Genomic DNA, 26,771 nt, shown 5'->3' on the forward strand with positions numbered 1-26,771 from the left:
GGGGGGAAAAAAGAATAATAAAAAAAAAAAAAATCACTGCAACAGCCAGAAAGTGCCTGGAAACTTCGTCCCTCTTTATTGCCCATTTCCCATCCCAGCTCCACAACCTGGGGCCAATGCAGCCAACGGCACCTTCGGGAAGCGGCCTCCCCTTTCCGGCTCTGGCTTGCAGAAGGTGCAGGGTGAGGTCCCCATCGGGGCAGTCCCCCAGTGCCGGGGGTCGGGCGGGACAAGCCCCTTCCTTAGGGCAGTCCCAGTAACGCCGCTGGGGCGGTGGGAGCCGCTCAGGACCCCGGGCAGGCACAGTCCCATTGGCGTCAGCACGGCACGGCGCAGCTCCCGCTGCCACTGCTGCTCAGCGTCTCGCCTCGCACGCTGACACTCCCCAAGCATCCTCCTTACCCCAAAATTCCTGTCCCCTGGAACAGCTGCACCGCCACCGCCCGCAGCTCTCGGGGGCCACAGAGACTTCTGCTCCAGGGAAGGAGGAAAACGGAAGAAAAGAAAAATTCCCAAACCCAAACGTAAAGGAGCCTCAGTGCCGGAGGACGAGCTCTCCTCTCCCGAAACTGCTGCAGAACCCCTTGGTGCCATCGGGGCCGTGGGGCAGGCGAAGCACCCTGTCCCGCAGGCTGACGGGCTCAGGCGCCCGCTTCGCTGCCAGGGGATTGCTGGGAGGAGGTTTGGCATCCGGAGAGGGGCTGCTGCACCAGGGCGCCCAGGCACCCGCCCCACTCCCCCAGCCGCAGCCGGGGAGGCTCTCGGTGCTGGAGCAGAGGCCGTAGCTGCTGCCCGCACACAAGCCTGTCCCGAGCGGAGGGAAGACTTTGCTGGCGAGGAGCGATCCGGTGAAGGCGTTGCCGAAGTCGCTGGCCTTGAAGTCGCTGCTGAGCCAAGCGGGTGCCGAGGTGTCCTTGCTCAGGAGGAGGGGCGGCGATGCCGGGGCACCATCCGACTCCGGGGAGCTGCTGAGCAGGGAGTCCCCAAGGCTGTAGGGGAACGTAGCGGCTGCCACCTGCGCCTTCCAACCCGGCTGGTCCACCAGCTCCTCCGCTGCCTCCCTCTCAGCCCCGGGTTTCTTCTTGGAGCCTTTCCCGCAGAGCCGGACCACCCTGATGCTTTCACCACCCGGGCGGCTTGGGTGGCCGAGGTCCTCAAAGGCCCTGCGGGCGCTCTCCAGGCTCTCGTACTCCACCAGCGCGCAGCACTTGCTCAGCAGCTCGGGGAAGCGCGATGTGTATTTCCGCACATCTGAGGGCAGCTTGCGGCCCGGCCGCAGGATGCGGATGGAGGCGATGGCGCCGAAGGGGCTGAACATCCTCGTGATGGTCTCGAGGAAATTCTTCTGGAGAGGCGGCAGCACATCCTGCTCCTGGGGCAGCAGCTCCCAGGCCAGCAGCAGTTTGCTGGGGGGGATGCTCAGCAGGGACTCGGGGATGGGGACCCGCCGCCTCACTTTGGTGCCCTCATCATTCACCTCCAGCAGCTCTGAGAACTGCAGGGCATAGAGCGTGAGCCGCCAGTCACGCGTCAGGTATTTCACCTGCAGGAGAGAGGGGGCCACCGCGTCCCCATGAGTCTCCCCAGGCAGGGACCAACCTAAGCCCACCATCCAGGCAGGCAGCATCCCCCTTTCTCGTGAGCATCTTCGGGTCTGCGGGAGGTCCCCAGTGCCCCCTGGACTGTGGCAACAAGCTACAGCTTCCCCATATGTCACACCACCTGCGCATCCCTGCAGTTTTTCGTTAAGGGATGATCTCGCCCAAAGCAACCCAGGGGGACTGCGGGCAGGGGAGGTGAATCCAGCCCTGGGGGGGGGTTCAGGGCTGTTCACCGCTTCCCCAGCCACCCTCCCTGGTTGGAGAACCACTGCAGCACATTGAAGGCAGAGAGCAGAGCCCAGCTCTGCACCACCAGCGCTTTGCCAGGACACAGACAACCTGAGCAGAGCCTGGACCTCCCCGTACACCCCACCGGAGACGGCCAGAGTACACACAGACACCCTGACATCCTCCACATGAAGGCCACTTCCCACCCCAGCTGGCCGGCGCTGTGGGCTGCCCACCTTCTTGAAGGACGTCAGCAGTTTGATGCTGACGAAGCCCATCTTGTTCTTCTGGACGTGTTTCAGGAGGAAAGCGTCCTTGGCCAGGTTCTCGTCAGAGAGGTAGAACTCCACCTGGGACACGATCCTCCGGACCAGCTGCAGGTCGGGGATGGAGTAGTTGCAGTCCAACAGATCAGCCCCCGAAACATCGCTGATGTCGCAGAAGCTCCTGGCAGAGCAGCAGGGACACGGGCGTGAGATGGCACCCTTTGGGATACGCAGCACTGCCTGGTCTCAGCCACAACGGTGCGGATGGCAGAGACACCAGGGAGAGCCAGGGCTATCAGCTTCACCCCAGCTCCAGGGGAGCAACGCCAGCCTGCCCGCTGCGAGCCTCCTGGTGCTGGGACAGCCAGCGATAGACCATGAACCTAAACCCATCCCAGACAAGGGACAGAATCCCTTGGGGACAAACACGAAGCAAGACCAGGACTGAGCCCTCACACACATCCCAGCAGCCACGTACCCGTTGACGCTCTTGAAGAAGTCCTCCTGGCTGAGCAGGGCAAGCGAGCGGCTCCGCGGTGGAAGGAGATGCGGTGCCAGGAGGGAATTTCTTTGCACAGGCAGAGGGGTGCTGCAGCTGGGCTGGGAGCCAAGCCCTAAGGTCACCCCAGAGCTACGTGATGACATCATCCTTCATCTGCGACATCACACAGGAGAAGGACAGTGCTGGGACACCTCCTGACTGCGGCCAGTCCCAGGACAGAGCCCTGCCCTGGGCTGTAGCCCCCAACCCAGGGCTGGGGGAGCAGAGGCAGCTCGGTGCTGTGCCCTTACCTGCTTGGCAGTGCTGGGAGGGGTAGAAAGTCCTGGTGCTACATCCTAGAGCCCCACAGGCAGCAGACCCCAACCCTCCCCACCTCCAAACTAAGGCTCCCAAAAGACAAAGGGAAAAGAAAGGAAAAGAAAGAAAGAAAAAGCCCTTAGGGCAAGCTGGCTGCTGGTTTATAAGAGCAGCCACCCAGGAAGGACCCAGCGGGGCGGTTGTGGACCTGCCCCCACCAAGACCCACCAGGCTCCAGGTGAAACCTGTCTGCAGCTCAAACGGCCCCAGCTGAGCCCCGGGAGCAGCCGGGCTCCTCCTGCCGCGACTGCTGAGCCAGGCCAGGCAGGGAGAGGAGGGGCAGAGGCAGCTGTACTGGTACCAGTACCGGTACCCAGTGGTACCCAGTGGGGCAGTGAACTGCTGCCATGAGGCATCTTGGTCTGTGCCTCAGTTTCTCTCTCTTGCGCAGGGACAGTAACAGTCCCATGGAGGTGGAGGGAGGGTTCAGTCCAGGGCACTGTTTGGGCTCCCGGGGCTGCCAGAGTGACAGGCCAAGGTCCTTCTTCCTGCAGAAACACCCCCCACCCCAACGAGAGGGAGCAGAAGAGCCCCAAGAAGGGGGTGAAGCCCAGGGAAGGGCGTGAGCCCCCTGGGAGGGGGTGATGCTGCAGGGCAGGACGGCCCATAGCTTCAGTGCGAGGTGGGGAAGGAGGTCCCAGATGAATCTCAGCCCTGTTGCTGGAGCACCGCATTAGGCAGCAGCGGGAGGGAAATGTGGAGACGGGGACAGGGCTGTCAGAGGAGCCAGGGGCTAGGCCGGGTGGGGGGCGATGCCAGGGCATGGGGGCTGTGGAGGCGGCCGAGAACCAGAGCTGCTGGCTGGAGAATTCGAAGCTGGGAGCCCGACCCGGCTCCCCCTCAGCCCGTCTGTCCAGGCATGGGGTTTAGCTGATGTTGCTCTGTGCCCTGTGGCCACAAGGACTGGCCAAGGGCTTGTCACGCGTCCACCCTGAGCTCTCAAAACAACCTGTCACCAGCCCGGCAGCATCTCCCACACGGGCAGGCCGGTCCCCGGCTGCAGCTCGCAGGCAGCACTGCAGCCTGCCCTGCCCCAACACCTCGCCTCAGCCATGCAGGGCTGCTCCCCATGAATCCCTGCGCTGTGCCGTGCTGTCCAGCTCAGAGCTCATCCTTCTGGGACGAGTCACAGGGACCGGGATCGCCACACAGCTTCTGGGATGTTGCACTCCCCTGGTTTCCCTGGGGTTGGTGCACTTGGTGTCACTTGGGGTCCCATCGCCTGAGCCCCGCAGCTCCCACCCTGCCAGCCCGCCCCGCAGCAACGCTCGCACCGAAATCTCTGCAGGGATTTGCCCACCTAGGAGGGGCGATGGAGCCAGAGGCAAGCTGAAGCTGGGCTGCGTGTGTGTTTTAATGGGAGCATTTTGAGCTGTGCTTCGCTTTCCACTTGCAGACGAGTATGGTGGGGATCAGGAGGTGCTGCTCAGCTCCCCAGGGGGAAATAACCCCCTTGTTCCAGCCTGAGACTCAGTATCCGAAGGAAGAGGCTCAGGCTGGTCCAGCCATCCCTGCAAGACTGGGCATAATCCAGAGGGAGAATGAAACGAGCAAGAAGGACGCAGAGGGAGAGAGGCTGAGGCTAAACCTTCCCCTTCCCGAGGGGTGAGAGCAGGAACGATCTGTCACTTGTCACATCCCTGTCTCACTGCTCCCATCCTCCACAATTAGTCTGGATGCATAATTAGAAAATGCTTCTTGCGGCCCCGTGCTTAGCAGCAGCCTCATCTTTCAGCCTTTTCTCCTCTCCAAGAACTCTGGTGTAACGGGCATATTACCCCTACAAACCGGGCGCTGTTTTGTGGTGAATCTGCCTCCCTGCAGACACTGCATCCCTGGCCAAAATTTCTTTTATTAGACTGCACTGGGCAGATCTTGCATCTCCCCCAACGCTGCAAGGCTGCAGCATCTGCCTTGACATCTCCTTTCAGTGATTAAAGAAGAAATGGGACAACAATTATTGTACAGGCCTGAGCATTTGATACATGTTTATTGCTATTCAGGTTTAGCTGGGAATTTTGTGCATATTGGGTTTAGGTGGTTATCCAGACACCTTGCACAGTGCTGCACAGCTCCAGAGCATCTCGTTTGCACGTCCGTGGTAAGCAGAAGGTGGCTGGGCTGGGTCGGTAGCGGCTGCAAAGAAGAGCCAATGCACCAGCTGAAGTTAATATCACACTCAGTGGGAGCAGGGGAGTTTAAGACTTGGTTGCTCAGTTGTTTTTTTAGACCATCTTATCTCATCAGCAGGATCTGAAGTGCTGACTCTGACCCAGGGAGTATTCCTTGTCGTTATTTACAAATAAATCCAGCTTTCTCACTTGTCTCCTGCTACTTCGATTTGAGACATTTACAGACAAACATCACCCTGACAGACAACAGCACGGGACAGTAAGAGGGAAAGATGTGCCACTATACACGCTTTCTTTTTACTTTCCATTAGCAATAGTTTTTCAAGTGTCACAGCTACCTTAGTACCATTCAGAATGAGTAAATGATATATTTGGATAGAATATACTCTGATATGCAAATGTACACGAGGCCCCTGGAACAGCTCACATCAAATACTGTATCATTAGAAATAATAATAATAATAAAAGCTATTTGTGACACGGCCTTTATTCACAGAAAGATTTGCCCCAGGGCTTTGTTTTTGCAGTTTGGCTTGACGACAGATTCCCCGCCCCCCCGCCCTGTAGTCCGCGTCAGCCCAGACCCCACAGGACACGGAAAGGGAGAATAACCCCCCCCTGGGGCAGAAGCTCCCCCAGCTCAGCCCCGAGGGAGCCGCCACCGCAAAGACCCTGCAGGAGAGGGCGAAACAACAGAGCAAGGGGAAACACCCCGGTAGTGTTGAGCATAGCCGGGGCCCGAGAGAGCCCCTCGCTGCTACATGGGACGGGCTGTTTTATTATCAGTCTGAGCAACAGGCACCGCTGCACCGGCTCGCCCAGAACGGGGGGGGAAGCGGGCACGCCGGCCCACCCTAAGGCACTGCAGTCGCACACTCTCGCCCATGCTCCGGATGCAGCCCTGCGGGCAGCTGCACCCTACCTTCAACATATTAGCAGGACATCAGGTGAGAATTTTACAAAACCCAGGACATGGGACCAGTTCCCCTCTGCCTGGATACCCTGGCGAGGATGGGGATTGCCCGGGCAATGCGATTGCCCGTGGGATTGCCCATGGGCATCAGAGCGCAGGGGGGCACGAACACGCTTTGCGACCAGCTGCCACTTCCTCAGAGTCCTTTGGTATCTTGAGTGTCCCAGGAGCATTCGCAGATCAGTGGTGAAAAACCCAGCTGGGGAGACACAGGAGCAGGTGGGAACACATGTCCTGTGGTCCCAGAGCGTGCACGTGTCAGTCCCAGAGCATGTATGTGTCAGTCCCAGAGTGCGCACGTGTCAGTCCCAGAGCATGGACGTGCACCACTCCGCTGGGACCAGATGGATGTGCAGCCTGGAGCCCTCTCCCCAGGCGGGTACAAGAGAGACGTACTGTCCTGCACTCCCCGGCACGAATGATTTGGCAAAGTCAGAGCCAGGACAGCTTGTCTTGAGAGGCTGGAGGAGAAGGGTCAGGTATTTTTCCTTCTTCTTGGGCACTGATTGGTTCAAGTTTGTATCACAGTGAAGTCTGAGAAGCGGGGAAGAAACCCAAACCACCTTCCCTGAAAGAGAAAGCCTCGTTTGCCCGCCTCGCTCAGGCTGGAGAGGACAGCCTCTCCTAGCCACGCACATCCGATCTGCTGCTGACCACAGAGGCTTCCATCGCTCGGCAGTAGACTTTGGACCTTCACCCTCCAGCCAGCAGTCGTGCTGCTGGCAGTGGGCAGGGGGAAAGCAGATGGACAAACCAGCCCCGTCCCACCACCCGCCTGGACTCACCCCCGGAGCCCTTCCTCAAACACAAGTAAACATAAAGAGAAACTAAGAGGCACTAATAATGCAGACACGGGGAGACTCAGGCTTGCAACCATCAAACCTGGCTCCAGATGTCTTCGTCCAGCTGGAGAAGAGCCGAGTCCCCGTTTCAGATCTCCTGCAGCGAGTGGCCGGGGTCGCTGCGTTCCCGTTTCACCAGCGGCTCCCCCACGCTCCGGGAGTCTGTGTCCACCTCACTGCCCAAGTCACTAATGTCATCTGCAAAGGACAAGTCTCTACATTAGAGTGGGGACCGGAGGGGAAGAGGTCCTTTTTCCCAACAGAGCAAGGTGGAAGAGTCAGCACGAGGTTCCCCCTCCCACAGCAATTCAATCCCCGACCCAGCAGGACTGCCCTTGAGGGAGAGGAGGTACCTTTGTCCAGCAGTGTTGGGGACAGGGATGTGAGGTCACCAAACTGAAAGAAAAAGGAGTTACAAGGTAAGTGAGGCTTACGGAGACCCGAGGCACCAGACCTGCAAGTTGGCATCTATTTCCAAGCAATTCTAACAAGCAGCTTAAGCGCTCAGGAGAAACCACAAGCATCAGCAGTGCCGGTGGTGAAGAGCAGAAAGCAAAACCAACCACATGTTTTGGGGAAAAGTCTGTCGCTGCCATTTAAACCCTTGGGCAAACACCACACACAACAATCCAGGGCAGGATCGAGCTCTGGAACGAAGGGAGAAATTTTTCCATCTCCCAAGTCACGACCAAGTGCTGCCACAGACCAAAGGATGGTGCCTTTTCTCCAGCCCTCTGCATCTGTCGGGCAGCTGCTCAGGCATGCCAGCTATTCATCTCTCCTGGGATTCTACCATCACTCCACCTCTCTGCAACTCTGTGGAAAGCCTTTGCATTCACATCAGGAAAGCGCTTTGGCTTGCAAGGCCACGGTGCCAAGTGTACCCAGAGAGCTGGGGATATATTGGGTTCTGGAGATGTGTTGTCTCGCTCTGTGACAAGGTCTGAATTGCTGTAACAATAATTGCTGTAACAATAATGCTGACAAGTCATGCAAAGTTGGGCAGCAGAAGGAACTGAGGAGAGCAGGAGTTATAAAGCGAGCAATGGAAATGGAAGGACACAATCCATCCTCTTTTGCTGGGGAGAATCAGCCTCCTCCTGGAGAACAGAAATACTGCAAGAGTTTGAAGAAGGAAAGGCAAAACCTGAAGGATGGAAGTCTCCCACAGCTAGGTTTTGCTGGAAGCCACTCTCTGCCTTAAGTGTTCCTTTAATATCAATAAAGACAGAAGTTTTGCAGGGAATAGTGGGAACTCGCAGCGCTCCTGCCTTGGGGCAACATTATGGGTCTAACGGGAGGGGAAGGGAAAGCAAAAGGCATGCAATTGATTTGTCTGGCTCCCCTACGTGAGTTCCATGGAAGGAAGAAAACAGTTATGAGCTTCAAGAGGCAAACAAGATCACTTTTAATCTAACAAGTAGTTTCTATATTGCTGTCACAGGTTGATCGGGGCCTTTTAAATCTGTGTGTTTCAGAGTGAAAAATTGGAAGTGGCTTCAGCGAGGCAGGAGAGGACCTGCCTGCAAGCCAGGCACCAGGTTTATTGTCTGTTTTGTTAAAAAAAAAACCCCACACACACAACACAAACAACCCATCATTTCTCTTCTTCCAGTCAAAAACAGAGAGAGTGGCTGAGTGTGCATGTAACTCTGGAGCTTGCAGAGGCCTGAAGAAGTTCAGTGAACAGTACCACTGAAAGTTGCAGGGAAAGGAACTTCTGGTCCTTTTTTTGCTTGGTTTAGTTTTTGTGTTAGATGGGACTTCGCCCTGGCGGGAACCCCAAAGTCAGGGTTGGTACCCACAGGTTATGGAGAGAAGTGGGGAGATCCTTTTCCGCCCTCCTCCAGGCCTCCGAAGCCCAGCTAATGCTCAACTGCCCCAAAACCCACCAGCTCAGGTATTAGTGAGCCAGGATGGAAGACGCTCAAGGAGCGGGACCCTTGTGCCAGGCACTCAAAAAATGCCGTAAATCCTTTGGCAAAAGCGGTTATAAAAACACGTTCAGGACACAGTGTGGTTTGTGAACCACTCATGTCTCTTCAAGCGCTGCTTAGTTTGGGTTTGTTTCTAGGGAATAACGAATTCTCACCTCTCCCATTACAGCAATCGGCGTCTCCCCTGTTGCCTGGGCAACACGATGCTCTACCAGATAAAACATGTATTCATCATAGAGCAGGCGAATCAGGTGGAAGGAACCAAAGCTGGCAGCACTGCGCAAGGTGAGGTCACGGATCACCATGGAGCTGGAAAATGGCCGGGAAACAAAATATTTGGGTTGTGTTTTACACTTGCATCACGGCTGATGTGAATTTTTAAACCTGAAGGTACTGTGGGACACCGTGCTCTGTTTCTACCTCTAACCCAAGAGTATCAAAGCACTTTAAGGGATTAGTCGATGGAGCATCCTACCCTCATCCTGAAAGGATACAGGAGACACAACACTCGTTTCTGTACCAGAACTGAGCAGAGCAACAATTAACCAGGGTTTCATGCGAGTAAAGAACTTGGCTTTGGCTTTTCAAGGAGCTATTTATGTGCCCTAAGCCTGATGCAGAAATATCTCCAAAATGAGAAAGAAAATGTACCTATAGAAAGACCATTTCAACAGGAACTGCCTGGCTGCCTTGGGAAAGCTGGGACTGCCTTCGTGATGCTTCAGGACTTGAGTAACAACATTATCCAGCCAACTAGCCCACTGGTCCAGAGAACTCTGCTGCTGCAGAGTGAGCTTGAAATCCTGCTCCAGCTTCTGTACCATGCCTTCCTCACACTGGCACACCCACGAGGCTTGCTCCTGCTCGGGAAGAAGGGCTGACAGTTACTCATGCCAAGCCTGCATGATTGGTGCATCCCAACCCAAGAATTCAACTTCATTTCTAATAGACAAGGACTCCAAACCAGCTCTGAATCATGTCTCCTCCGATCTGTCCAGACCACATTACAATATTATTATTAGAACTGTATTATTGTTGGTAGCACTACTTCTTACAGAAGTTCCTTAGTACCTTCTCCACTATTCACAGTGAGATGGCAGACTTACCTGGCAAAGTAATACCAAACCCGTTAAATCGTTCATTTAATTGCTTCTAAGTATTGGAAATAAGATGCTGGTTACCAGCAGACAACCTCATTATAGAGTCTCAGTTCTAGACAACAGGACCTGGGAAAAGATCCCATAAGTTACCTGCACATTGGCAAAGTCGACCCGATTGAGATCGCTGAGCATCTGGTTTATCTGGGAAGTGTTCTGCAGCACCGCACGGGCGGCCTGAGCCAGGTGGTTCAGGGACGTGTATCTCCGCAACGTCTGCGCAAAGGCACTCACTACTCCGACCTGCAACACAGTACGCAGGGCACCGCGAGTAGGAGGCCACGGGGCTGGAAGGCAAACTCTTCCCAAGGCTGAGCTCAAGCACACATCAGCTGGGGTAACCTGCGCAGTCCCACCCATGTTGCTGTCTAAAGCGTACACGAGCACTCCGGAGCAGCACTTCTGCAGCATCTATTGCACCTTGCAAACCAGCCTCTGCATTTCTTTTCTTTAACAGGTTTTCACACACTGCCTCCAGCCGAGACCAGCAAGGTGAGAACAGGCTGCAAGAATCCATGGCTTTCGGAGAGGGCGAGTAGGAGCCTTAGGTGCAATCTCTGCAATGCCATTCAGTCCATGAAGTGTCCTGTACTTTCTAGTAGGACAGCTTCATCCCAGTGCAGAGATTTTCTTCCAGATAGTTTTATCTACAATTTCAGGACATAGGAATGGCTCAATGGACAGAGCATCATCAGCTGCTGGCACAAAGGAATTGCCTTACCTGTCCTCCCACTCCTTGCTGATTTTGGTTCATAATTATTCATTACGTTGTGCTAGTCTGGAGTACACGTGGCCAAACCCCAGCAGCGATTTCCAATCACAGTAGAAAACTGCAGCACACGCACACACACACACTCAGTTCATACCCCTGAGCTGCACCGTGCTCCCTCTGCTTACCTTGGTCTGGACAATCTGGGGGGGAAATTCACTCATCGCATTCATCAGCCACCCTTCCAAACTCTTGGCGAAATTACGAATCGCCTGTGTGAGTGTGCCTGCAAAGAAGTCCGCAGAGTTAGAAAGGCTGCTCCATGTCATCTTTGGACATCACTTTCTAGCTGAGGACTGCTGTGGAAAGCACAGCCTCTGATCTGGTTACTTGTGATCTTGATTTCGCATCAAGGAAATCAACTGGGTCCTCAGATGCACTCAAACTTTTCTTATTCTCTTATGTTGTTACTCAAACTTATTCTTATTCCTATTCCTATTCTTATTCTTATTTTTTTCTTATTCATAGTCCTTCTGAGCATTTTCCAAATGTTGAAATAAGCCCTTTAAAGACACACATGTGCCCCAGCATGTAGACTGACAAGAGCAGCTCAAAGGGACATGGCTCAACCCAGTCTAGGGCTGACTTGAGGCCTTGGGGAGACTGACGCACGCGCTTCACTGAGGAGCCAAATCAGAGAGAAACCCCTTGATATCTCATCACTGATCCCCCAAATGAAGGTGGACCCCAAATTTCCGGGAGGTGCAGTAGGGGACAGGATGGTCCTACATAAACAAAGATACGATCTCCAAGGAAACATCTCTCAAGGATTAGCCGTGCTTACTCGTGCGTTAAGCTTATGCTTTTACCTTGACTCCTAGCCAAAGTCGGGTGATGTGATATGCAATAAACCCAATTTTAAAAAGCATGGGAATTTCCAGGGGCCACAAAGTACCGTCGATGCAGAGCAACGCTGCAGGAGGAATATTGCTGTTGCCATAATATTTTAGCTTGTATTCAAAACAAAAACCTCTAAATCAGCTTTTACAATGGAAATCTTTGTGGCAAGTGGTAGCCAGAGCGAGTGAGTCACAGACCGCTGTTTGTCAGACATGACTCAGCCCAGCGAGGAGCAGGAGCTGAGCAGGAGCTGGGACCGCCCGTGCCCATGTCCTCCTGACCATGCTGCAGGATACTCACTGGGCACCGGTCTGAGCACGTCTGGGATGAGAATCTCCACCAGAGCCTGGTACAAGATGTGATCGCAGCTTCTCATCCATTTGAGGATGGGTTCGTATTTGCACAGAGTGATCAGCTTATCTTTTGGGAGGGTTCCTTCGTGTTCTTCATCGCTGTGGGAGGAGGAGGAGGGAGGCAGCATTAGCAGCAGGTTTGCATTCAGTGTATTCACCCTTCTTCTCGATTTCTAACCCCAGTTTTCAGCAGAAAAAAGCCATTCATGATTCTTTCAAATGGAAATGTTTGATCATTTGTACAAGTCTTTGCTGACTCTGCAAGCGCCTCTCTGTCCATGGGTTCAGCGCTCTGACCACAGTTTTCCCGCAAATCCGTATCTCCTGGTGCTTGGCCTTTGGTTCTTCCGTCTTTAGCCTCAGTTGCCTTTCACACACTCATGTTCATGTGTACATGGGAATTGTACTTCAGTACAGTCATTTCAGCAAGCAAAGGCTTAGCTGGTGCCTCCTTAGAGACCCAGCTATCTCCGAAACCCTCATACCTCTCTCCTCTGCTCTAAACCTCCTCAGCTGTAGCAGTGGGGACAAAATGTTTGCAGCAAATGTTTTTTGAGCAGATTAGCCGGTATTGCCAGATCCTACAAATGGTTTCGAGGTGTTTAACACCTTCAAATGCTGAGTGTTTTCAGAAGGAAAAAGATTTGGTGTTTTAATGACAACAGAGCATACTGCCTCTAACTGAATGAGGGCAATCAAGCTTGCATTATTTTCTGCACGATTAAGGCATAAGATATTTGGTTAAACAGCAAGCAGAGAAAACCAAAGCCTTAACACATTGTCAGAGCAGCAAAGCAGAGCCGCTAGGACACTGTGCTGGGAACTGGGAATTTGCAAGGGACTTTCCCCACACATTACATCAAAACCATTCAACCAAGCCTTGGACATACTATAAAGAAGTACTCATACCCTCTGCCTGAGGGGTTTTTGCAAATGAACTCCACAGGCATACTCTTAGAACACTCACATGGAGACACTGGACATCAAGTACCTAAGCTTTCTGTTAAGTGGAACCATATTCTGCATTTTATCATGCTTTCAGTTTGCCACTTTGATAATATTTTGGGTTTATATTTGTATATGTATAAAGCAGGGGGAGGGAGTGCTTTATCTACCCGTCTTGATTATTAGCAGTGGTGTGGAGGGGTACTAGAGCACACAGCCTTAGCAGGACACGCTAGTTTAGAGAGCGCTCTGCAGAAATGCGGTCTCCAGTATCCAGTGAGCCCAGCACAGCTCTCTCTGTGGTGTTGCAATATGCCTTGGAGATATACCCTTAAGTAAAAGAGATTTTGAAACAATCCAACAAAGCTGAAGTGATTCTTTGTGAGAAAACATCCATTGGGTAACATCTACTGAGGACAAGAGGGCCATGTTCTACAGATTATTATGGGGTATTTGCTTACTACTCAAACTTCTACCATTTTTCTTCTGAATATAAAATGTCAGTATTGGAAGTCCTTATATCATCTGTAGAAGTGGACAGTACAGACTTTTAATACAGATTTTAACAAGAAACCTTCACCTTTTCAATTTTCTCTATTTTCACTTATTTCCATTCCCCGGTCTCTTGGCAGCAGACTACCAATGCATAAAGGATGAAGAAAAGGCAATATCAACAAGCCAGGCAAGAGTACAAAGATCAGAGCAGCTTCGTTTGCCATTATCTGCCTCAAAATACGAGGCACTTGAAGATTTGGATAGCCATCCAAAGAAATCAGTCAGTCTAGATATTGCTAAAACCTCAGAGCCTCAGATGTCACTCGAGACCGATACCTAACGGCACGGAATTGTTACTGTCTGCTCCTGCTGACCATTTACAAAAGCATCATCCCGTTCTTATCCATCCAAATGCTCTCTGCATTTTGGATTAGCACTTGTTACAGGAGGTACAAGGCACACAGATGTACGTAAAGAGAGCAGATGCTTTCCTCGGGGGTCTGACCTTTGTGTGGTCATTACGATATTAAACACTTCTGACATTCTTTGTAACGATTCTGCAGGGAAGTAAATACTTTCAAGTCCTGCAAAGCACTCAAAATGCCTAATGAAGCTGAAAATACTTCATGCATTTTTAAAAGACAAAACACCACCAAAAAATGGAGCATTCAGAAATAATCAAAGCACAGCAGTGTACCTGGATGGCAGGACGGTGGAGCCATCACTAGATGGTGTTTTAGGACTCCAGAAGGATTGCCAGAGTTTCTCAATATAATGAAATTGAAGATTCATTACAACATCCAAAGTCGCCTAACAGCAAAGAACACAACTCATTAGCTGCTCTGCTAGCATCTTGTCACGCAGTGTAAGCATAAATTTCATGTGCTGCCATTTAGATTAAATAGTTTACAAGAAAAATAATGGAAAGGGCATTGTTTCAATAATCAACATAACATTAAACAGGTCACACAATGAAAAAAATAACATTAAGCACAATATTTGAGTTGTAATACCTAGCAAATGAAGCATTCCCTATTATATTCTAGCTTTTCCTAAGAGCATGATATGAGATGAGCACATGAATTATGTCCCACATCAATTAATAAATCAATTAAAAATATTCCGAATAATCACCTCACAGTGTCGCCTGTAAAGAAGCTGAAGAGCTTTCACATCATTCATGGTAACCCCTTCTTGTAAGAGGATGTTCCCTAGGTCAGGGGCTGGGAACTCCGGAAAGACATGGGTTACATCTAGGGAAAAAAAAGATTGGGAAAGACAGTGAGAGTTAGGAGCACTCAGTTACGCAGCACTACAGATGAGTGCAAGGTGCTGCTGTCGCTGGTGGCTGTCTTTCATGTTTCAATTGGGGATGAAACAGGAGAAATGAGACCGATAAGCATGTATTTTCCCAATTCATGCGCTATACTGGGCAAAAAGCGAACCACTGCAGCTCATTTTATTCAGTGTGGAAAGCAAAATGTTTTCTTTCTTTCTGTAATAAAAGAAACAAGAATACATTGTCCTCATCTACTGCGCTTCCCATTAGATTTTCCTCGAAGCCTGAAAAATGTCTCTCTGGTATTTTGAAAGTACAATGGAAAATATAATTGGACAGCAGACATATCAGGAGAAATTGTATTTCAGAGTAGGTTCAGAGCTGGCCAGGATTTGGTATGTCTACTGGAGATGATGGACACATGTAGATCCATGACCAGCAAAGCCAGAGAGCTTGTCTCCCAAGGGCAAGGTCCGTATGGATCAACCTCATTGGATACATATTGCCGCCTTTGCAATGAAGAGAATCGCCCTTCTCCCTCCGGCTGCCTGTGTTAGCAAGGCTCTTCAGAACCGCCACTCCTTCCATCCAATTTGGATAAAACCAGACAGATTAAAAACATACTTAGAGGGAACCGACAGACTTGATGGTACAAGCAAAAAGCCTTCCTGGGGGTACAGGAGTTAGCAAATAAACTTAGCAAGTGTGACGTTACAAGAGCTTACTAGAATATATACTATATATAAAATATATATATTTTATATGTATAAAAAATACTGTAGATTTATTAGAAAAGCAAACAAATGCAGACCAGATGGGGCCTGCTGGACAAGACCTTCCTTCCTCTTCAAATTATAAGCCTAGATGTAAGATATCTAACACATTAAAGCAGTCTCCTCACCTATGAATTGCTGATGATGTTGACTTTGAGCAGCAACCGATTGCTCCGGCGTAGTGTGCGGGTTACTGTTGGACCCACTCTCTGCCATGCCATCCATCTTCTGCGCTGGTCTATACCTAAATTGAGAGTGTGGCTTGGGATTTACACAGGCAACAGCAAACACGTATACAACATTTGCAACCCAGTCATGCAGGCTTTTGTGTTATATGTAATACATGAGGTTACGCTGAAGGTCAGCATTTTGAGGGGTGACCGTTTATGTCACCTACTCAAGTGGAGGGGGAAAATGAAAACCTCCTTTTGAAACACACTCCCCAAGACAGAAGTAAAGGGGTTAAGAAGTTTGCCCAAGGTGACATAAAAAAAGAAAACAAGAAGCAGAGCACAAGTGGGTGCTGGAGCGCAGACTGTCTCGGGAGCTGACTTTTGCATTTACTTTCTGTTTGGGAGCTGAAGAAATAAACTCTTCCGCTCCTTCTTCACTCCAGCAAGAACCAGAAGTGTCTGTGCTTCTAGGAGACAATTTCAAATTCCTTTGCACGTTGTGTTTTATATTCAAAATTACTCAGACACAAGGCTAAACACAGCACTATTTAACTTGCACTGTTGCACAAAAAAACCCCTGAACAAACCCCAAAACCGACCCAAGCACAACACAAGCCCCCAAGTCCTTTACACTGATTTGGCACAAATAACTCCATAGCTGAGGTCCTAAAACAATTCGGTCAGAGGGAGGCAGTGAAAAGTGGCACATACGGTGGTACTTCCCATAGCAGCGTGCTGAATCAAGCTGCTGGCAAACAGAATAGGCAGATAAATGCTGTTTCATAGAATCATAGACTCATAGAAGGGTTTGGGTGGGAAGGGACCTTTAAAGGTCATCTCGTCCAACCCCCCTGCCATGAGCAGGGACATCTTCAACTGGAGCAGGTTGCTCAGAGCCCCGTCCAACCTGACCTCTAATGTTTCCAGGGATGGGGCATCTACCAGAAGTGGTTTTGGACCGATCCACTACTCAGCAGCCAGTGACTTGCAGCCCTCTTTTCCACAGCTCAGCTCTGGCACTTCAGCAACACTTGGGTTTGAACTGTCCCAACACGCTCCCTTTGCTCCCAAGTGAAGCCAAGTCCCAAGATGGGGTCTGCCGCCTTCTTTGGGAAAGGACCCTTCCGGGGCACCGCTAGCGAGCCCCAAGACGCCGGGAGCACCTACCTTTGCTTCTGGTGGATGGGCTGCTGCCTCATTGCCATGTACTGGGTGTCCTCCTGCAAACGGTTCAGCGGAGACTCTGGTTTTAGACGGATGCCGTAATAATGATATTTGGAGTTTCCCCTGGAAATATCAGCATCGAAATTGCTCAATGTAAGCCAGTCAATGGAAGGGATGTTGTAGCCCTGCAATTTACTCTTAGGCTTGTTTTGACAATACACCCTACTTCTTACAGCACACGTCAGTTTGCTGCCAAGCGCTGTTTGAATGGCTGAACTAATGAACTAATGAATGCCATCATCCCCTATAAAATTTAAAACCACATGTCGCAAAGTTCAGTGACATCCACATTTAAAACCCGGCAAGGTTTGTTCCAAGTAACCCATGGTAACTGGAGAAGAAGAGACAAGTGTTACAATACAAAGTGTTATTAAACAGAATGACAGAAAGACCTCAGGGGACACTTTGCCATTTGATTGGGGTTTAAGGATTTGTTTTTTCCATAAAAACAAACTTGCATCTTTATCTAGACTTGAATAAAACCAGCCTGACTGAAGAGTCAACTATGATAAGAAAAATGTCTTTCTGCTGCCAGCACTTTCACAGAAATGGCAACAGGCTTTGATGTGGCTTTGTTCTTGGAGTTGCTTATTTTTGTAGTTTTGTAAAAACAGAAAGCTTTTTGCAAGCAACAGAGACTGTAATTCTTTTTCCTTTGGTGGTCAGTAAAGCTGCTGTGATGCTCCTTAGGCGAATGTCTTTCCATCACATTAGACAGATGTGTCAGTTAAAGTTTTTCCACCAAACTGGAATTTTTCAATCCCTAAGCGTCTGCTTTTGGGAGCGAGAAGGACAATTCTGCAGCCATGGATACATGACGACAGTATGTCCAGCTTGGCTTTAGCCAATTTGTCACTAACAGCGGTAGAGCTGAGTCCTCAGTGGGAGAGGAGACCAAGCCAGGGGAGACCAGCAGCAGGGTCTCCAGAGCCCTTATTGGGGATGCCTAAAATTCATCTGCTGTGTCACTATGACAGGGACTGGAGGCACCTTAAATCCAACTATGTTTCCCATTGGAAAATTACATAGAGAAATTTAAAAGAGGAATATTTGTCAAAGAATTAACCCCTTCTTCCTTGTTGGGGGAATTTTCTCTTTTCAAGGGGACGGTTGAATCGTTCAGCCTTTGTCACTGTACCAAAGGGTTTTACACACACTGAGTGCTCAGGTATGAAGTATGCTTTGGCCATGTCTTAAGTGATTTTAAGTGCCTGCAAATTAAATGACAGCTGCATTTATAATCTAAATTAATGAATAAGAAAATAATGGTGGACAGCTATTTCCATATTTATTGAGGTTTACTGTATCCTTCCCAGCCTGCACACTTGTAATTTTAAGTGGGTTTTTTGCTTGTTTGTTTTTTCTTTAATCCTTGATGGGATTAAAGAATTTCTCTCCTGTAAAGAAATTATTTCAGAGCTCTTGCACTTGAACCAATCTACAGAAATCCAAACTCTCTGCTGCTCTTCCTACGACTGTTGCCTCCACGTTCCAGCTGTGGAATGCCTGGGACACATCTGGTTTTGTTCTCGTTTAGAAGCCCAAATATCTAAGCTTGAATTTTATTACGAAATCTTACACAATCAGAGCAATTACTGTTTCTCTAGTGTATTGGCTACTTTTTTGAAATTAGAAGCTGGGATAAAATGCAAACTCAGCTGCGCAAGCTGCGCAGATACTTTGGATGCTCCCTTGAAGGACACGTATGTAATTACAGCAAGTATACTTTCTTACGTTATGCTTTTGTTGTAACATCATATGGATCTTTGATGTTTTAAAAGAAAAAATTTGATACCAGATTCAGCCTGGTGCTTTGGGAATTTAAGAAATAAGCCATTTCCATCTGTACAGCTTGTCTGCATCAAAGATGCGGGCACAGGTTCTGTTCTCATCCGTGATGGAGGAACTTTACTGGACCCAAGGGGAGAAACCGTTTCACTGCACCAGAATTATGGGCTCTGCAGCTGACAGCAGCAATCATGAAGCCGAGTTACTTAATCTTTTTGAGACAGTAATGGAATGAGGAGAAGCCTAAGTTCAAATAAAATATTCTTAGACTCCTTAGGAAATGGACTTAGACCAAATTCCACTGTGTGGCTGGACAAGGCACTGTCACCAGAGACCTGGAGCGTGTCTGAAGTTAACTGTATCGTCAAGCCTCTCACACCGCTGATCCACGGTAAGAAAGCAGCTTTGCCTCCCAACACATGGAAATTACTTCTGTGCCTCAGATTAGCAATTGATTTTTCCCCACAAGATCATGGTTGGTTGTTTCTGTAGATCTCGGAAGAAAGACCTGCGCCTGCTAAATGATGCTCGGTAGGTTCTTAGCATGCGTGAAAGGAGTTGTAGGAGGTGGGCTTTTTTATTTAAATGTAGATTCATACCAACCTGGTTCCCAGGCGTCGAGTCCTCAGCCCCATGAACACCGAACGGATCAGTTTTCCGAAGGAAGCGGCATTCACTGGATCCAGTTTGTGCTCCTGGCAGTGCCGCAGGTAATGGTTGTAGAGCGAGCTCCTGGGAAGGCTGACGCCTTCCGCCGTCTCGTAGTTGTCCAGCAACCACTGGAGCTTTATGTATGGAAAACATAATTAAATAAAGAACACGTGAAAGTCTAAAGAGGGCTGGAACGGGCTGCAACAGTGTCAACACTTAAATGTCAGGAGAGCCCATCCGACATTAAGAGTTCAAGAGAACTTAACGCTGGGTAGTTAATTTATAGAAGTTAATTTATATAACTTATGCCAGTTGTATTTTTATAAAAGCAAAGCAACCCGCAACCCAAAGCTAATAACCCAAACAAAAATGCTGTCAGATTTTGCAAGAGCATTAAAGCATAGTCCGCCTGCCATCTCAGTGTCCACCTTGGATTCGGATGAATTCCTGCAGAGCCAAAATAAAGCTGTAAGAACTCGTGTTTTCCAAGAATAAAGATGTTAAAATACTGCCTAAGAGGAATAAATTTTAGGGGAAGCAAATATGCTGCAAAGTCTTTATTAATTTGAAGACTGGCATGCCTGCAACTGTTCCCTTAACAATAAAATTAACGGTTACCAAAGCAACCTGAAAAATCTGAGGGGGTCCATCTATTTTTCAAAATTTACTGTCTGAACTTCTTCTGACATTTCTGTTGATTAAAGTTTGCAATTAATATAAATTATTTATGCCCAGCCGCTCTGAAAGGGCAGGCCTGGCACACAATGTCAGCGCAGGAATTAAAATGCAAAAAGACAAAAACCCCAATCTCCTTTAATTGGCTGAATGACTTCAGCATCAATAAAGTAAGTGTTCTATTAAGTGAATTTTTGAAAGAACCAGATGTACAAATGGACTAAAATCAATAGCTTTGGTAAGAACCCTTTCATTGTCGTTAGGGTCATTTGGGATTAACATTTTCAAGACTTCCCTCTCCGTCCAGACCTCCATCCCTACACGCGTAGGAGGCACGGCTCCACCAGAAGCAGCTGCATTCACACCAGATCGGTGACAAAACAGACTCAGGTTATGGATGCCAAAATACCAGCTGCATCATCTCCTTACAACAAACAGTTCAAGCACATATTGGAATTAAGCACAAGCTTAGTCTAGAAATCAGCGGGATTTAACCATGCACATGGATGTACAAGTCGGCCTATGCTTAAGTCCTCTCCACTCATACTCCAGTATCTGGCTCTTCCCTACTCTTCTCTATTGGTGAAACTTTGGGGTCCCAATTCACCACTATATTACTCCAGTTTTATATCAATAACTCTGTGAAAATACAATCTGAAAATGTGCAATGACATCTCTGACACCTCACTCCATTGAGTTATTTTCAGTTTATGTATTCCATATCCGACTTTGCTCTTTCACAAAGGCTTTTCAGCACCTATGAACGTATGTTCTGTGGTTGTCATTCACCTATCCAAATTTAAACTTCTGCTGCTTAAAATGAGCTGAATCCAAAGCTGTACAGTTAAAACTATTTCATTCATTAGTTGGGTCTGATCCAAAGCAACCGCAAGTTCAAATGACCAGATCCATCAGTTTTGGTGGCCTTTGGAGCAGACCAGGGGCTGCCACAGCTGGAAGAAGAAAAACCCCTTGGCCATTTGCCCTCTGTCCTGCTTTTCACAGAGCTGCTTGTCACCTTCCCACCCTCCTCCAGTTACACACCACCTAAGACACTCTTTGACATGTTCTTCCAGAGATTTTTCTGTCCTCCAAACCCTCCAGTCCTTAGAGGTGGTGTTTGCTAATGATCCGCAGCCCCTCGTGCTCTCACCGCCAGAAGAGACATCCCTGGGAAGCCCCAAAAAGCCGTTCTGTAGCCCTGAGCCTCCCCCGCCCATTAAGCTCTCTCTAACAAAAGTGGAGCCCGGTGTTTTTGACATAAAAGACCAGCAGGAGCTCAGTTTTTAAGTACTCCACATCTGTGCTAATTTTGGTCCATCCCCTGTGTTTAAAAGATTAATGATTAAGAAGGTTCTTTTTTTTTCTTAACGATTTATTATTTATCCGATGGAAGATACTGAATGTGGATCAGCTATTTATTTTCTAAACCTGTTCTAATTCCAAGCCTTTAAAAAAAAAAAAGTTGCATGTTTCTATGTAAAATTCAGATATAGGTAAAACCCTCTCATTTAAATTTGATCCTGGACATTTTTAGTCTAATCCCAGATATTTCTAGAATATTACCTTCATCTTTTAGCTTTCTTTTTCTGCAAGGGTCTTTTTATATTCCTTTAAACACTACAGAGTTTCACAATATGAACTCCCACTATTGAATTAGAAATCTATTATGAAATGCACAAAAGAGCTTAAAAAAGAAATCTATCAGAATACAAACAATTTTCAAAACACGATTTTTTGCTCTTCCTCCATTAGTAATAACAGACTGGGCACTTAAAATGAGAACATTCAAGATTCTTTCCATTTATATCCCTTATTCTGTTTACTTTTTGAATTTTGCTCAGTTCTGACAATGACAAGATATTCTACAGTTTCATTTCTGTTTATATATGATCAGGTTCCAATAAAATCACTGTGCAGCCATATGCCGCTTTATTTGTTATAGGCACTACAGGGGAACATTTCAATTTCATTTCTACTTTAACTTTATTTCTATTGACTGTTTGTTTTGATTTAAAAATAATCTTTAGCAAAAATCTTGGTCCTGTTCGAATCAAGGATGGCTCTTTAAGGATGGAAAAAGTGATACACAGGGCTGTCTGAGAAAAGAAAAACCCTATTTTTTGTGAAGGTCCAGGTTTGGAGAGGTTTTCTTATGGGCACCTCTATGAAAAAGAAACCAATGAAGACACACATTTGTGGTTCATATTTAAGGTGTTTTTATCTGAGACTAAGAGGAGCCGGTTTCTAAGTCCCCGCTCAGCCCAGCTCAGAGTTAGGACAGACCCTGGACCACCCGCGTGCCCGCCGAGCACCCCGAGCTCAGCGCCGGGGAGAAATGCTTCCCTAGCGCCAGGAGTTCCCTGCTCAACCCCTCGGATCCTTTGCAATTAAAGTTTCATCAAAAAAGATATATTTTCTTGAAAAGCCTCTTTTCTAGAACAAGTGCCTGTCAGCTCTGGTCCCTTGCGTAGTTAAGCCCTGAGCCATCCGTGTACGTGAGCACAAGCTCCAGCATCACCCGCCTTTCTCCACCGAGAAGGAGATTCATCCTTCATTAGGTCATTACATTCCTCCCCCAGCCAAGGGAGAATTACACCCTTTAAGAGTTTTCCTACTTCTCTGTTCAGTCTCATTTTAGATGTTACCATTTAAACACCATTTTGGGGTAAGATCCTTGCCTCAGGGGAAAAACTCCATCAGCACCTACCTCAGAGCCATTCACCCACAGGGAAGAAGTCCAATGGTTTTTGGGGGGTTTATTTTGGGGTTTTTTTGGGTTTTTGTTTTACAGGCAGTGGGGAAAAAATACATTTTCCCCCTCCTCCTATGAGTGCTATGGATATCTAGGAGCCGCAGGGCCTCGGGCAGGTTATAGCATCCAACTATTTCCTGATGTGCCTACCTTTAGGCACTCGTGTACAAAAATTGTAGTAATTTTTCTCAAATTTCTTTGCATCACCTGCAAGCTCACAATTGGCAAAGAAGGAATCCTCTGACCCCGCGACTCTGGAGTACACTTGTGAGCAGAGCTTTTTCAGTAACAGTAATAGATGGACATGATTTCATTCGAAACATCATGTGTCGCTGGGGTATTAACATTAGCTTAGGCTTCCAAATTTGATCTTTCAAGTGCACTTAAATAACCTCTCAGAGGGTTTTTGAAGCTAAATTAAGTTATCAAGTGTGGCTCCATTTCACATTGACTTTGTTTAAACAGCATTATGTAAAAAATTTCCTCTTGACAGAGATACTTTTAGACCTTTTGTTTTCCCTTTTTAAAAAAAAAAAAAACCAAAGATTCCTGGCATGAAACATCTGCTGACTGTAACAAAATAAACCATTATCCCAAGAATTTACAGTTTTGCAAAATGCTAAGTTTGAAATGAGGGACAGAAGACTTAATGAAAAACTCTACAATCTTAAGACTAAAAGCAATTAAGTCACAACTAATAGTGCAATTAGCATTATCTCACAACTTCCTCGGCTACTAGCTTTTGTCAAGCTCATATTTTGCTTTCAGCCTTGACAAATCACAGTCACCTGCTGCTTCACTTTCTGGTTCTCATGTGCAAGCTTGACAACATCGTGTGTCAGTCACACAAGCATTTGGGATAGGTAATCCTCTGTCTGTTTTTTTGTTTTGTTTTTTTAACATAAAGAGGTGGGAACTGAAACATCCTGGAGGGGAGAAACCCTTGTGCCACTGCACGTGCCAGGGAAGACGAGCAGAGAGGTTCAGTACTGCACGTTCATCGGGCTGTCCCATACCCCGCGGCTGGGAGCAACCTCTGGCAGTCTCCAGTCTCCGGGTGGGAGATGGCCCATCCCTGGAAACATTCGAGGTCAGGTTGGACGGGGCTCTGAGCAACCTGCTCTAGTTGAAGATGTCCATCCTCATGGCAGGGGGGTTGGACGAGATGAACTTAAAAGGTCCCTTCCCACCCAAACCATTCGATGATGATTCTATGACTCCAGTCCAATCTCCCACTCAAATCAGGGCTAACTTCCAAGGTCAGTCAGGTCCCTCAGCGCAGTCAAATGGCTCATTCAGTCGAGCCCTGAGAGCCTCCCCAGGCAGAGGCTGCGCAGCCTCCCCGGGCAACAGCACCGACCTTCCTCCAGCTCTGGAAAGAGATTGCCTGGTGCGGTTCTGCAACGTGCTGCGTTTCCTACAGGCACTGCTCGTACCATCTCCTCCTCGTTATTCCCACATGTCTGCAGACATCGCTCCGTGCTCCAGGAAGGCAGAGCAAGGACACTGGAGGGTCACGGGGCAGCAAGGGACCCTCAAGTTTCCTTGGCTCAGGCTCTGTGCCTTGGCAGAGGGAATTACCCATCCCAGCCCTGGAGCTGCCCAGGGCAGCACATTGCTTGTGCCTGGGCCGACATCTTCAGCAGGGACGAGCGGAGAGGCGATGTGTACACACATGCTCAGGAAGTAGTTTATTTGCTTTAGAATTTGTAAGAGAACTTAAGCCTTATGCCGTGATCTGAGAAGAGAGACATTAAGTTCTTCTACCCTGCAAGACAAGGGTGTGGAAGATCTGATCAGAGGCTGGATCGGACCGCAACTCCATCCTGCGCAGCCTGTGGTCAGATGACATCTCTTTTCTATCTTTGCTTTCTTTCCTTTGCCCCTTTCCTGCTTTTTTTTCAAACCTCCTTTAATACCACACCATGACCTGCCCTGTCCTGCTCTGCTCTGCCCCTTTCTGCACTGGGACGAACAAGAGAAACTCTGCAGAGCAACATTATCCTTAGACAAATCTGCACAGCACTCGGGGCATAGCACGGGCGTGCGAGCACAGCCACAGCCTGGGACAGGAAGGATGCACAGAGATGCTCACAACAGGAACTACCAGCCTGATTCTGCAGGTTTGTGTTTCCCCAGCTACAACAAGGAACCTTCAATTTCTAGAAGCCAAGAGCCCTGGCTTGGAGTTCGACATCAGCTTAAGAGAATCAGACCGTTAGGTTTAATGTTCCCTTCATTTTCTCAGGCTATTTCTCTAGCGTGAAGAGGGCAAAGATTTTTTTTGCAGGACCTAAGAATGACAACAGATCTGCCCCCAAATACAAAGAAAAAGGAAATCTGTTAGAATAAAGAAGTACCACTTTGTGCACTGTGATTTATCCGTGCAGAACATGCTTCAGCCTAATCCAAAACACAATGAAGTCAAGACAAGTCCAATGACTTCAACAGGACTTGAATTAGACCCTTCAAATCTCACGCAAGCATGTGCTCACCGTTAAGCATTACTGCATGGGAGCCATAAACCATGATGCAGAAGGCCCAGTAGAATAGTGGGAACTTCACACAAAGCAGGGAAATTGTTGGCATAGTGAGAAGAGAGAGGTCCAGCAAATGGATTTAGCATAGCATTGTAACAGTAATGGTCTTCCAAGGCACAGAAAGAGGCAATAAAGGCATTCACAGGAGCAGGCTTTTGGTACGCGCTATCTAAGGGATATCTGTCATGAGTCATGCCAAGTTATTGCTGTAGAATTGCAAGTTATTTTCCAGCCATTTTTCAATTCCAGTGAAAGGAAAGAACTTCCTCAAATGTGTTTATCTAATTGCCAGCAATTTCCATTGCTGAAATAAATAAACACAGGGTAGAGGCAGTTAACAGAATCCAGAGCATCTCACAAACAAACGTTAACATTGGCACTTTTTGCAGATTCTTGTTTCTTGGGAATGGGCTGCTTTGGGCAGCACAGCTGAATCACAGGCTGCTCTGAGTGGCTCGTGCTGTTGAATACACCAAAGGGCTACAAATAATGCTCCTACCAAAGCAGGAAAAAGGTTGTAAATTCCGATTGTAACTTACATGGCTGTTGAGCAAACTGCTTTTGTGTGATGTAATCCCTTCATTTTTTTGTAGGTTTTCAATCGCCATTTCAAGCTAAAGAAAATGTGCACAGGGGAAAAAAAAAAAAGGAAAAAAGAAAAAGAAAGGAAATCAGAAAGTTAGCAACAGCCAGGATTATTATTTCTTTATTAATATTTGAATGATTAATGCTTTATATCAAAAAGCATGTGAAAAAGAGGCAAACAGATGAGGCACAGTCCTTATGGGATGAAGCTGCAGAGGCGTTATTGTATGGCATGCAAACTAACAACACAGCAAGAATCCCTATTAGGGTGAAAGAGCGAGACCAGGGGGCTTTTGATCTTCCACTATATGCATTGCCCATTTATAAAAGAGAAGCAGTTTTCCTTCTCCTTTCCCCTTCATGCCTAGACCAAAACACCACCAGACAGCTACGCTGCAGCAGGTCAAAGGAGATATGCAACAGAGAAGGTGCATTTTACCCAGATCTTTCAAGGAAAACTGGAAGTAATGACTTCAGTTATTATTAATTCTTAACATCTTGACAAAAAACTAATGGCAACTAAATAAAACAGGGACACAAGGAGGGTTGACACACAGAATGCAGAAGCTGGAATGGGTAAGAGCTCTTTGCTACTGAAGAAAACTGCAAAGAGACTCTGAAGGAAGAAGACAGGTTTCAATTAAGTGAGCTTCTTCCCGCAAAGACAGGCTGGCATATCTTGATACTGCTTGTGCTCATTTCCATTGATCTCAGAGCTTCTGCAAGCGGAGCGGTGGTGAGGCATTCTGGCCCCTGAAGAGTCCCTTTGCTTCCTTCTGTCTAGCTTCTGTTCTACACTCAACCCAGCTACGGCTGCTGCCTTGTGCCCTGACCCTCTCCTGGACCCTTCTTGTCTTCTCCTTTCTGCTACTGGGGCTCCCTTGGCAATCTCTGGCAAACTACTTAGCAGATGGCTGCTGGTCCCAGAGCT

At 48.3% G+C, this 26,771-nt stretch overlaps 2 protein-coding genes across 5 annotated transcripts in view; both read right to left on the minus strand.

The window, feature by feature from the left end:
- Window positions 1-535: 535 nt before the first annotated feature.
- Window positions 536-2,740, minus strand: LOC132319941 (la-related protein 6-like). The gene is made up of 3 exons (XM_059832015.1): window positions 2,574-2,740; window positions 2,066-2,276; window positions 536-1,543 (listed from the first exon to the last, which is right to left on the minus strand). The coding sequence occupies exons 1-3, from the start codon at window positions 2,738-2,740 to the stop codon at window positions 536-538; spliced, it is 1,386 nt and encodes a 461-aa protein (XP_059687998.1).
- A 4,249-nt stretch (window positions 2,741-6,989) lies between these two features.
- Window positions 6,990-26,771, minus strand: part of RFX2 (regulatory factor X2) — a 28,132-nt gene continuing 8,350 nt past the window's right edge. For 3 of the 4 annotated variants that reach the window (XM_059831751.1, XM_059831750.1, XM_059831748.1), the window contains 13 exons: window positions 25,795-25,869; window positions 19,238-19,419; window positions 16,790-16,909; window positions 15,578-15,693; window positions 14,532-14,650; window positions 14,095-14,207; window positions 11,905-12,056; window positions 10,893-10,990; window positions 10,089-10,238; window positions 9,490-9,698; window positions 8,994-9,147; window positions 7,255-7,297; window positions 6,990-7,099 (listed from right to left, as the gene is read on the minus strand). In XM_059831751.1, the coding sequence (XP_059687734.1) occupies window positions 6,990-7,099; window positions 7,255-7,297; window positions 8,994-9,147; window positions 9,490-9,698; window positions 10,089-10,238; window positions 10,893-10,990; window positions 11,905-12,056; window positions 14,095-14,207; window positions 14,532-14,650; window positions 15,578-15,693; window positions 16,790-16,909; window positions 19,238-19,419; window positions 25,795-25,869 (1,641 nt within the window). The remainder of the gene's footprint in view (window positions 7,100-7,254; window positions 7,298-8,993; window positions 9,148-9,489; window positions 9,699-10,088; window positions 10,239-10,892; window positions 10,991-11,904; window positions 12,057-14,094; window positions 14,208-14,531; window positions 14,651-15,577; window positions 15,694-16,789; window positions 16,910-19,237; window positions 19,420-25,794; window positions 25,870-26,771) is intronic. The other variant, XM_059831749.1, reaches the window with a different exon arrangement.

This window comes from Gavia stellata, chromosome 32 (genome assembly GCF_030936135.1).
Source record: "Gavia stellata isolate bGavSte3 chromosome 32, bGavSte3.hap2, whole genome shotgun sequence".
In the NCBI taxonomy this organism is placed as follows: Eukaryota; Metazoa; Chordata; class Aves; order Gaviiformes; family Gaviidae; genus Gavia; species Gavia stellata.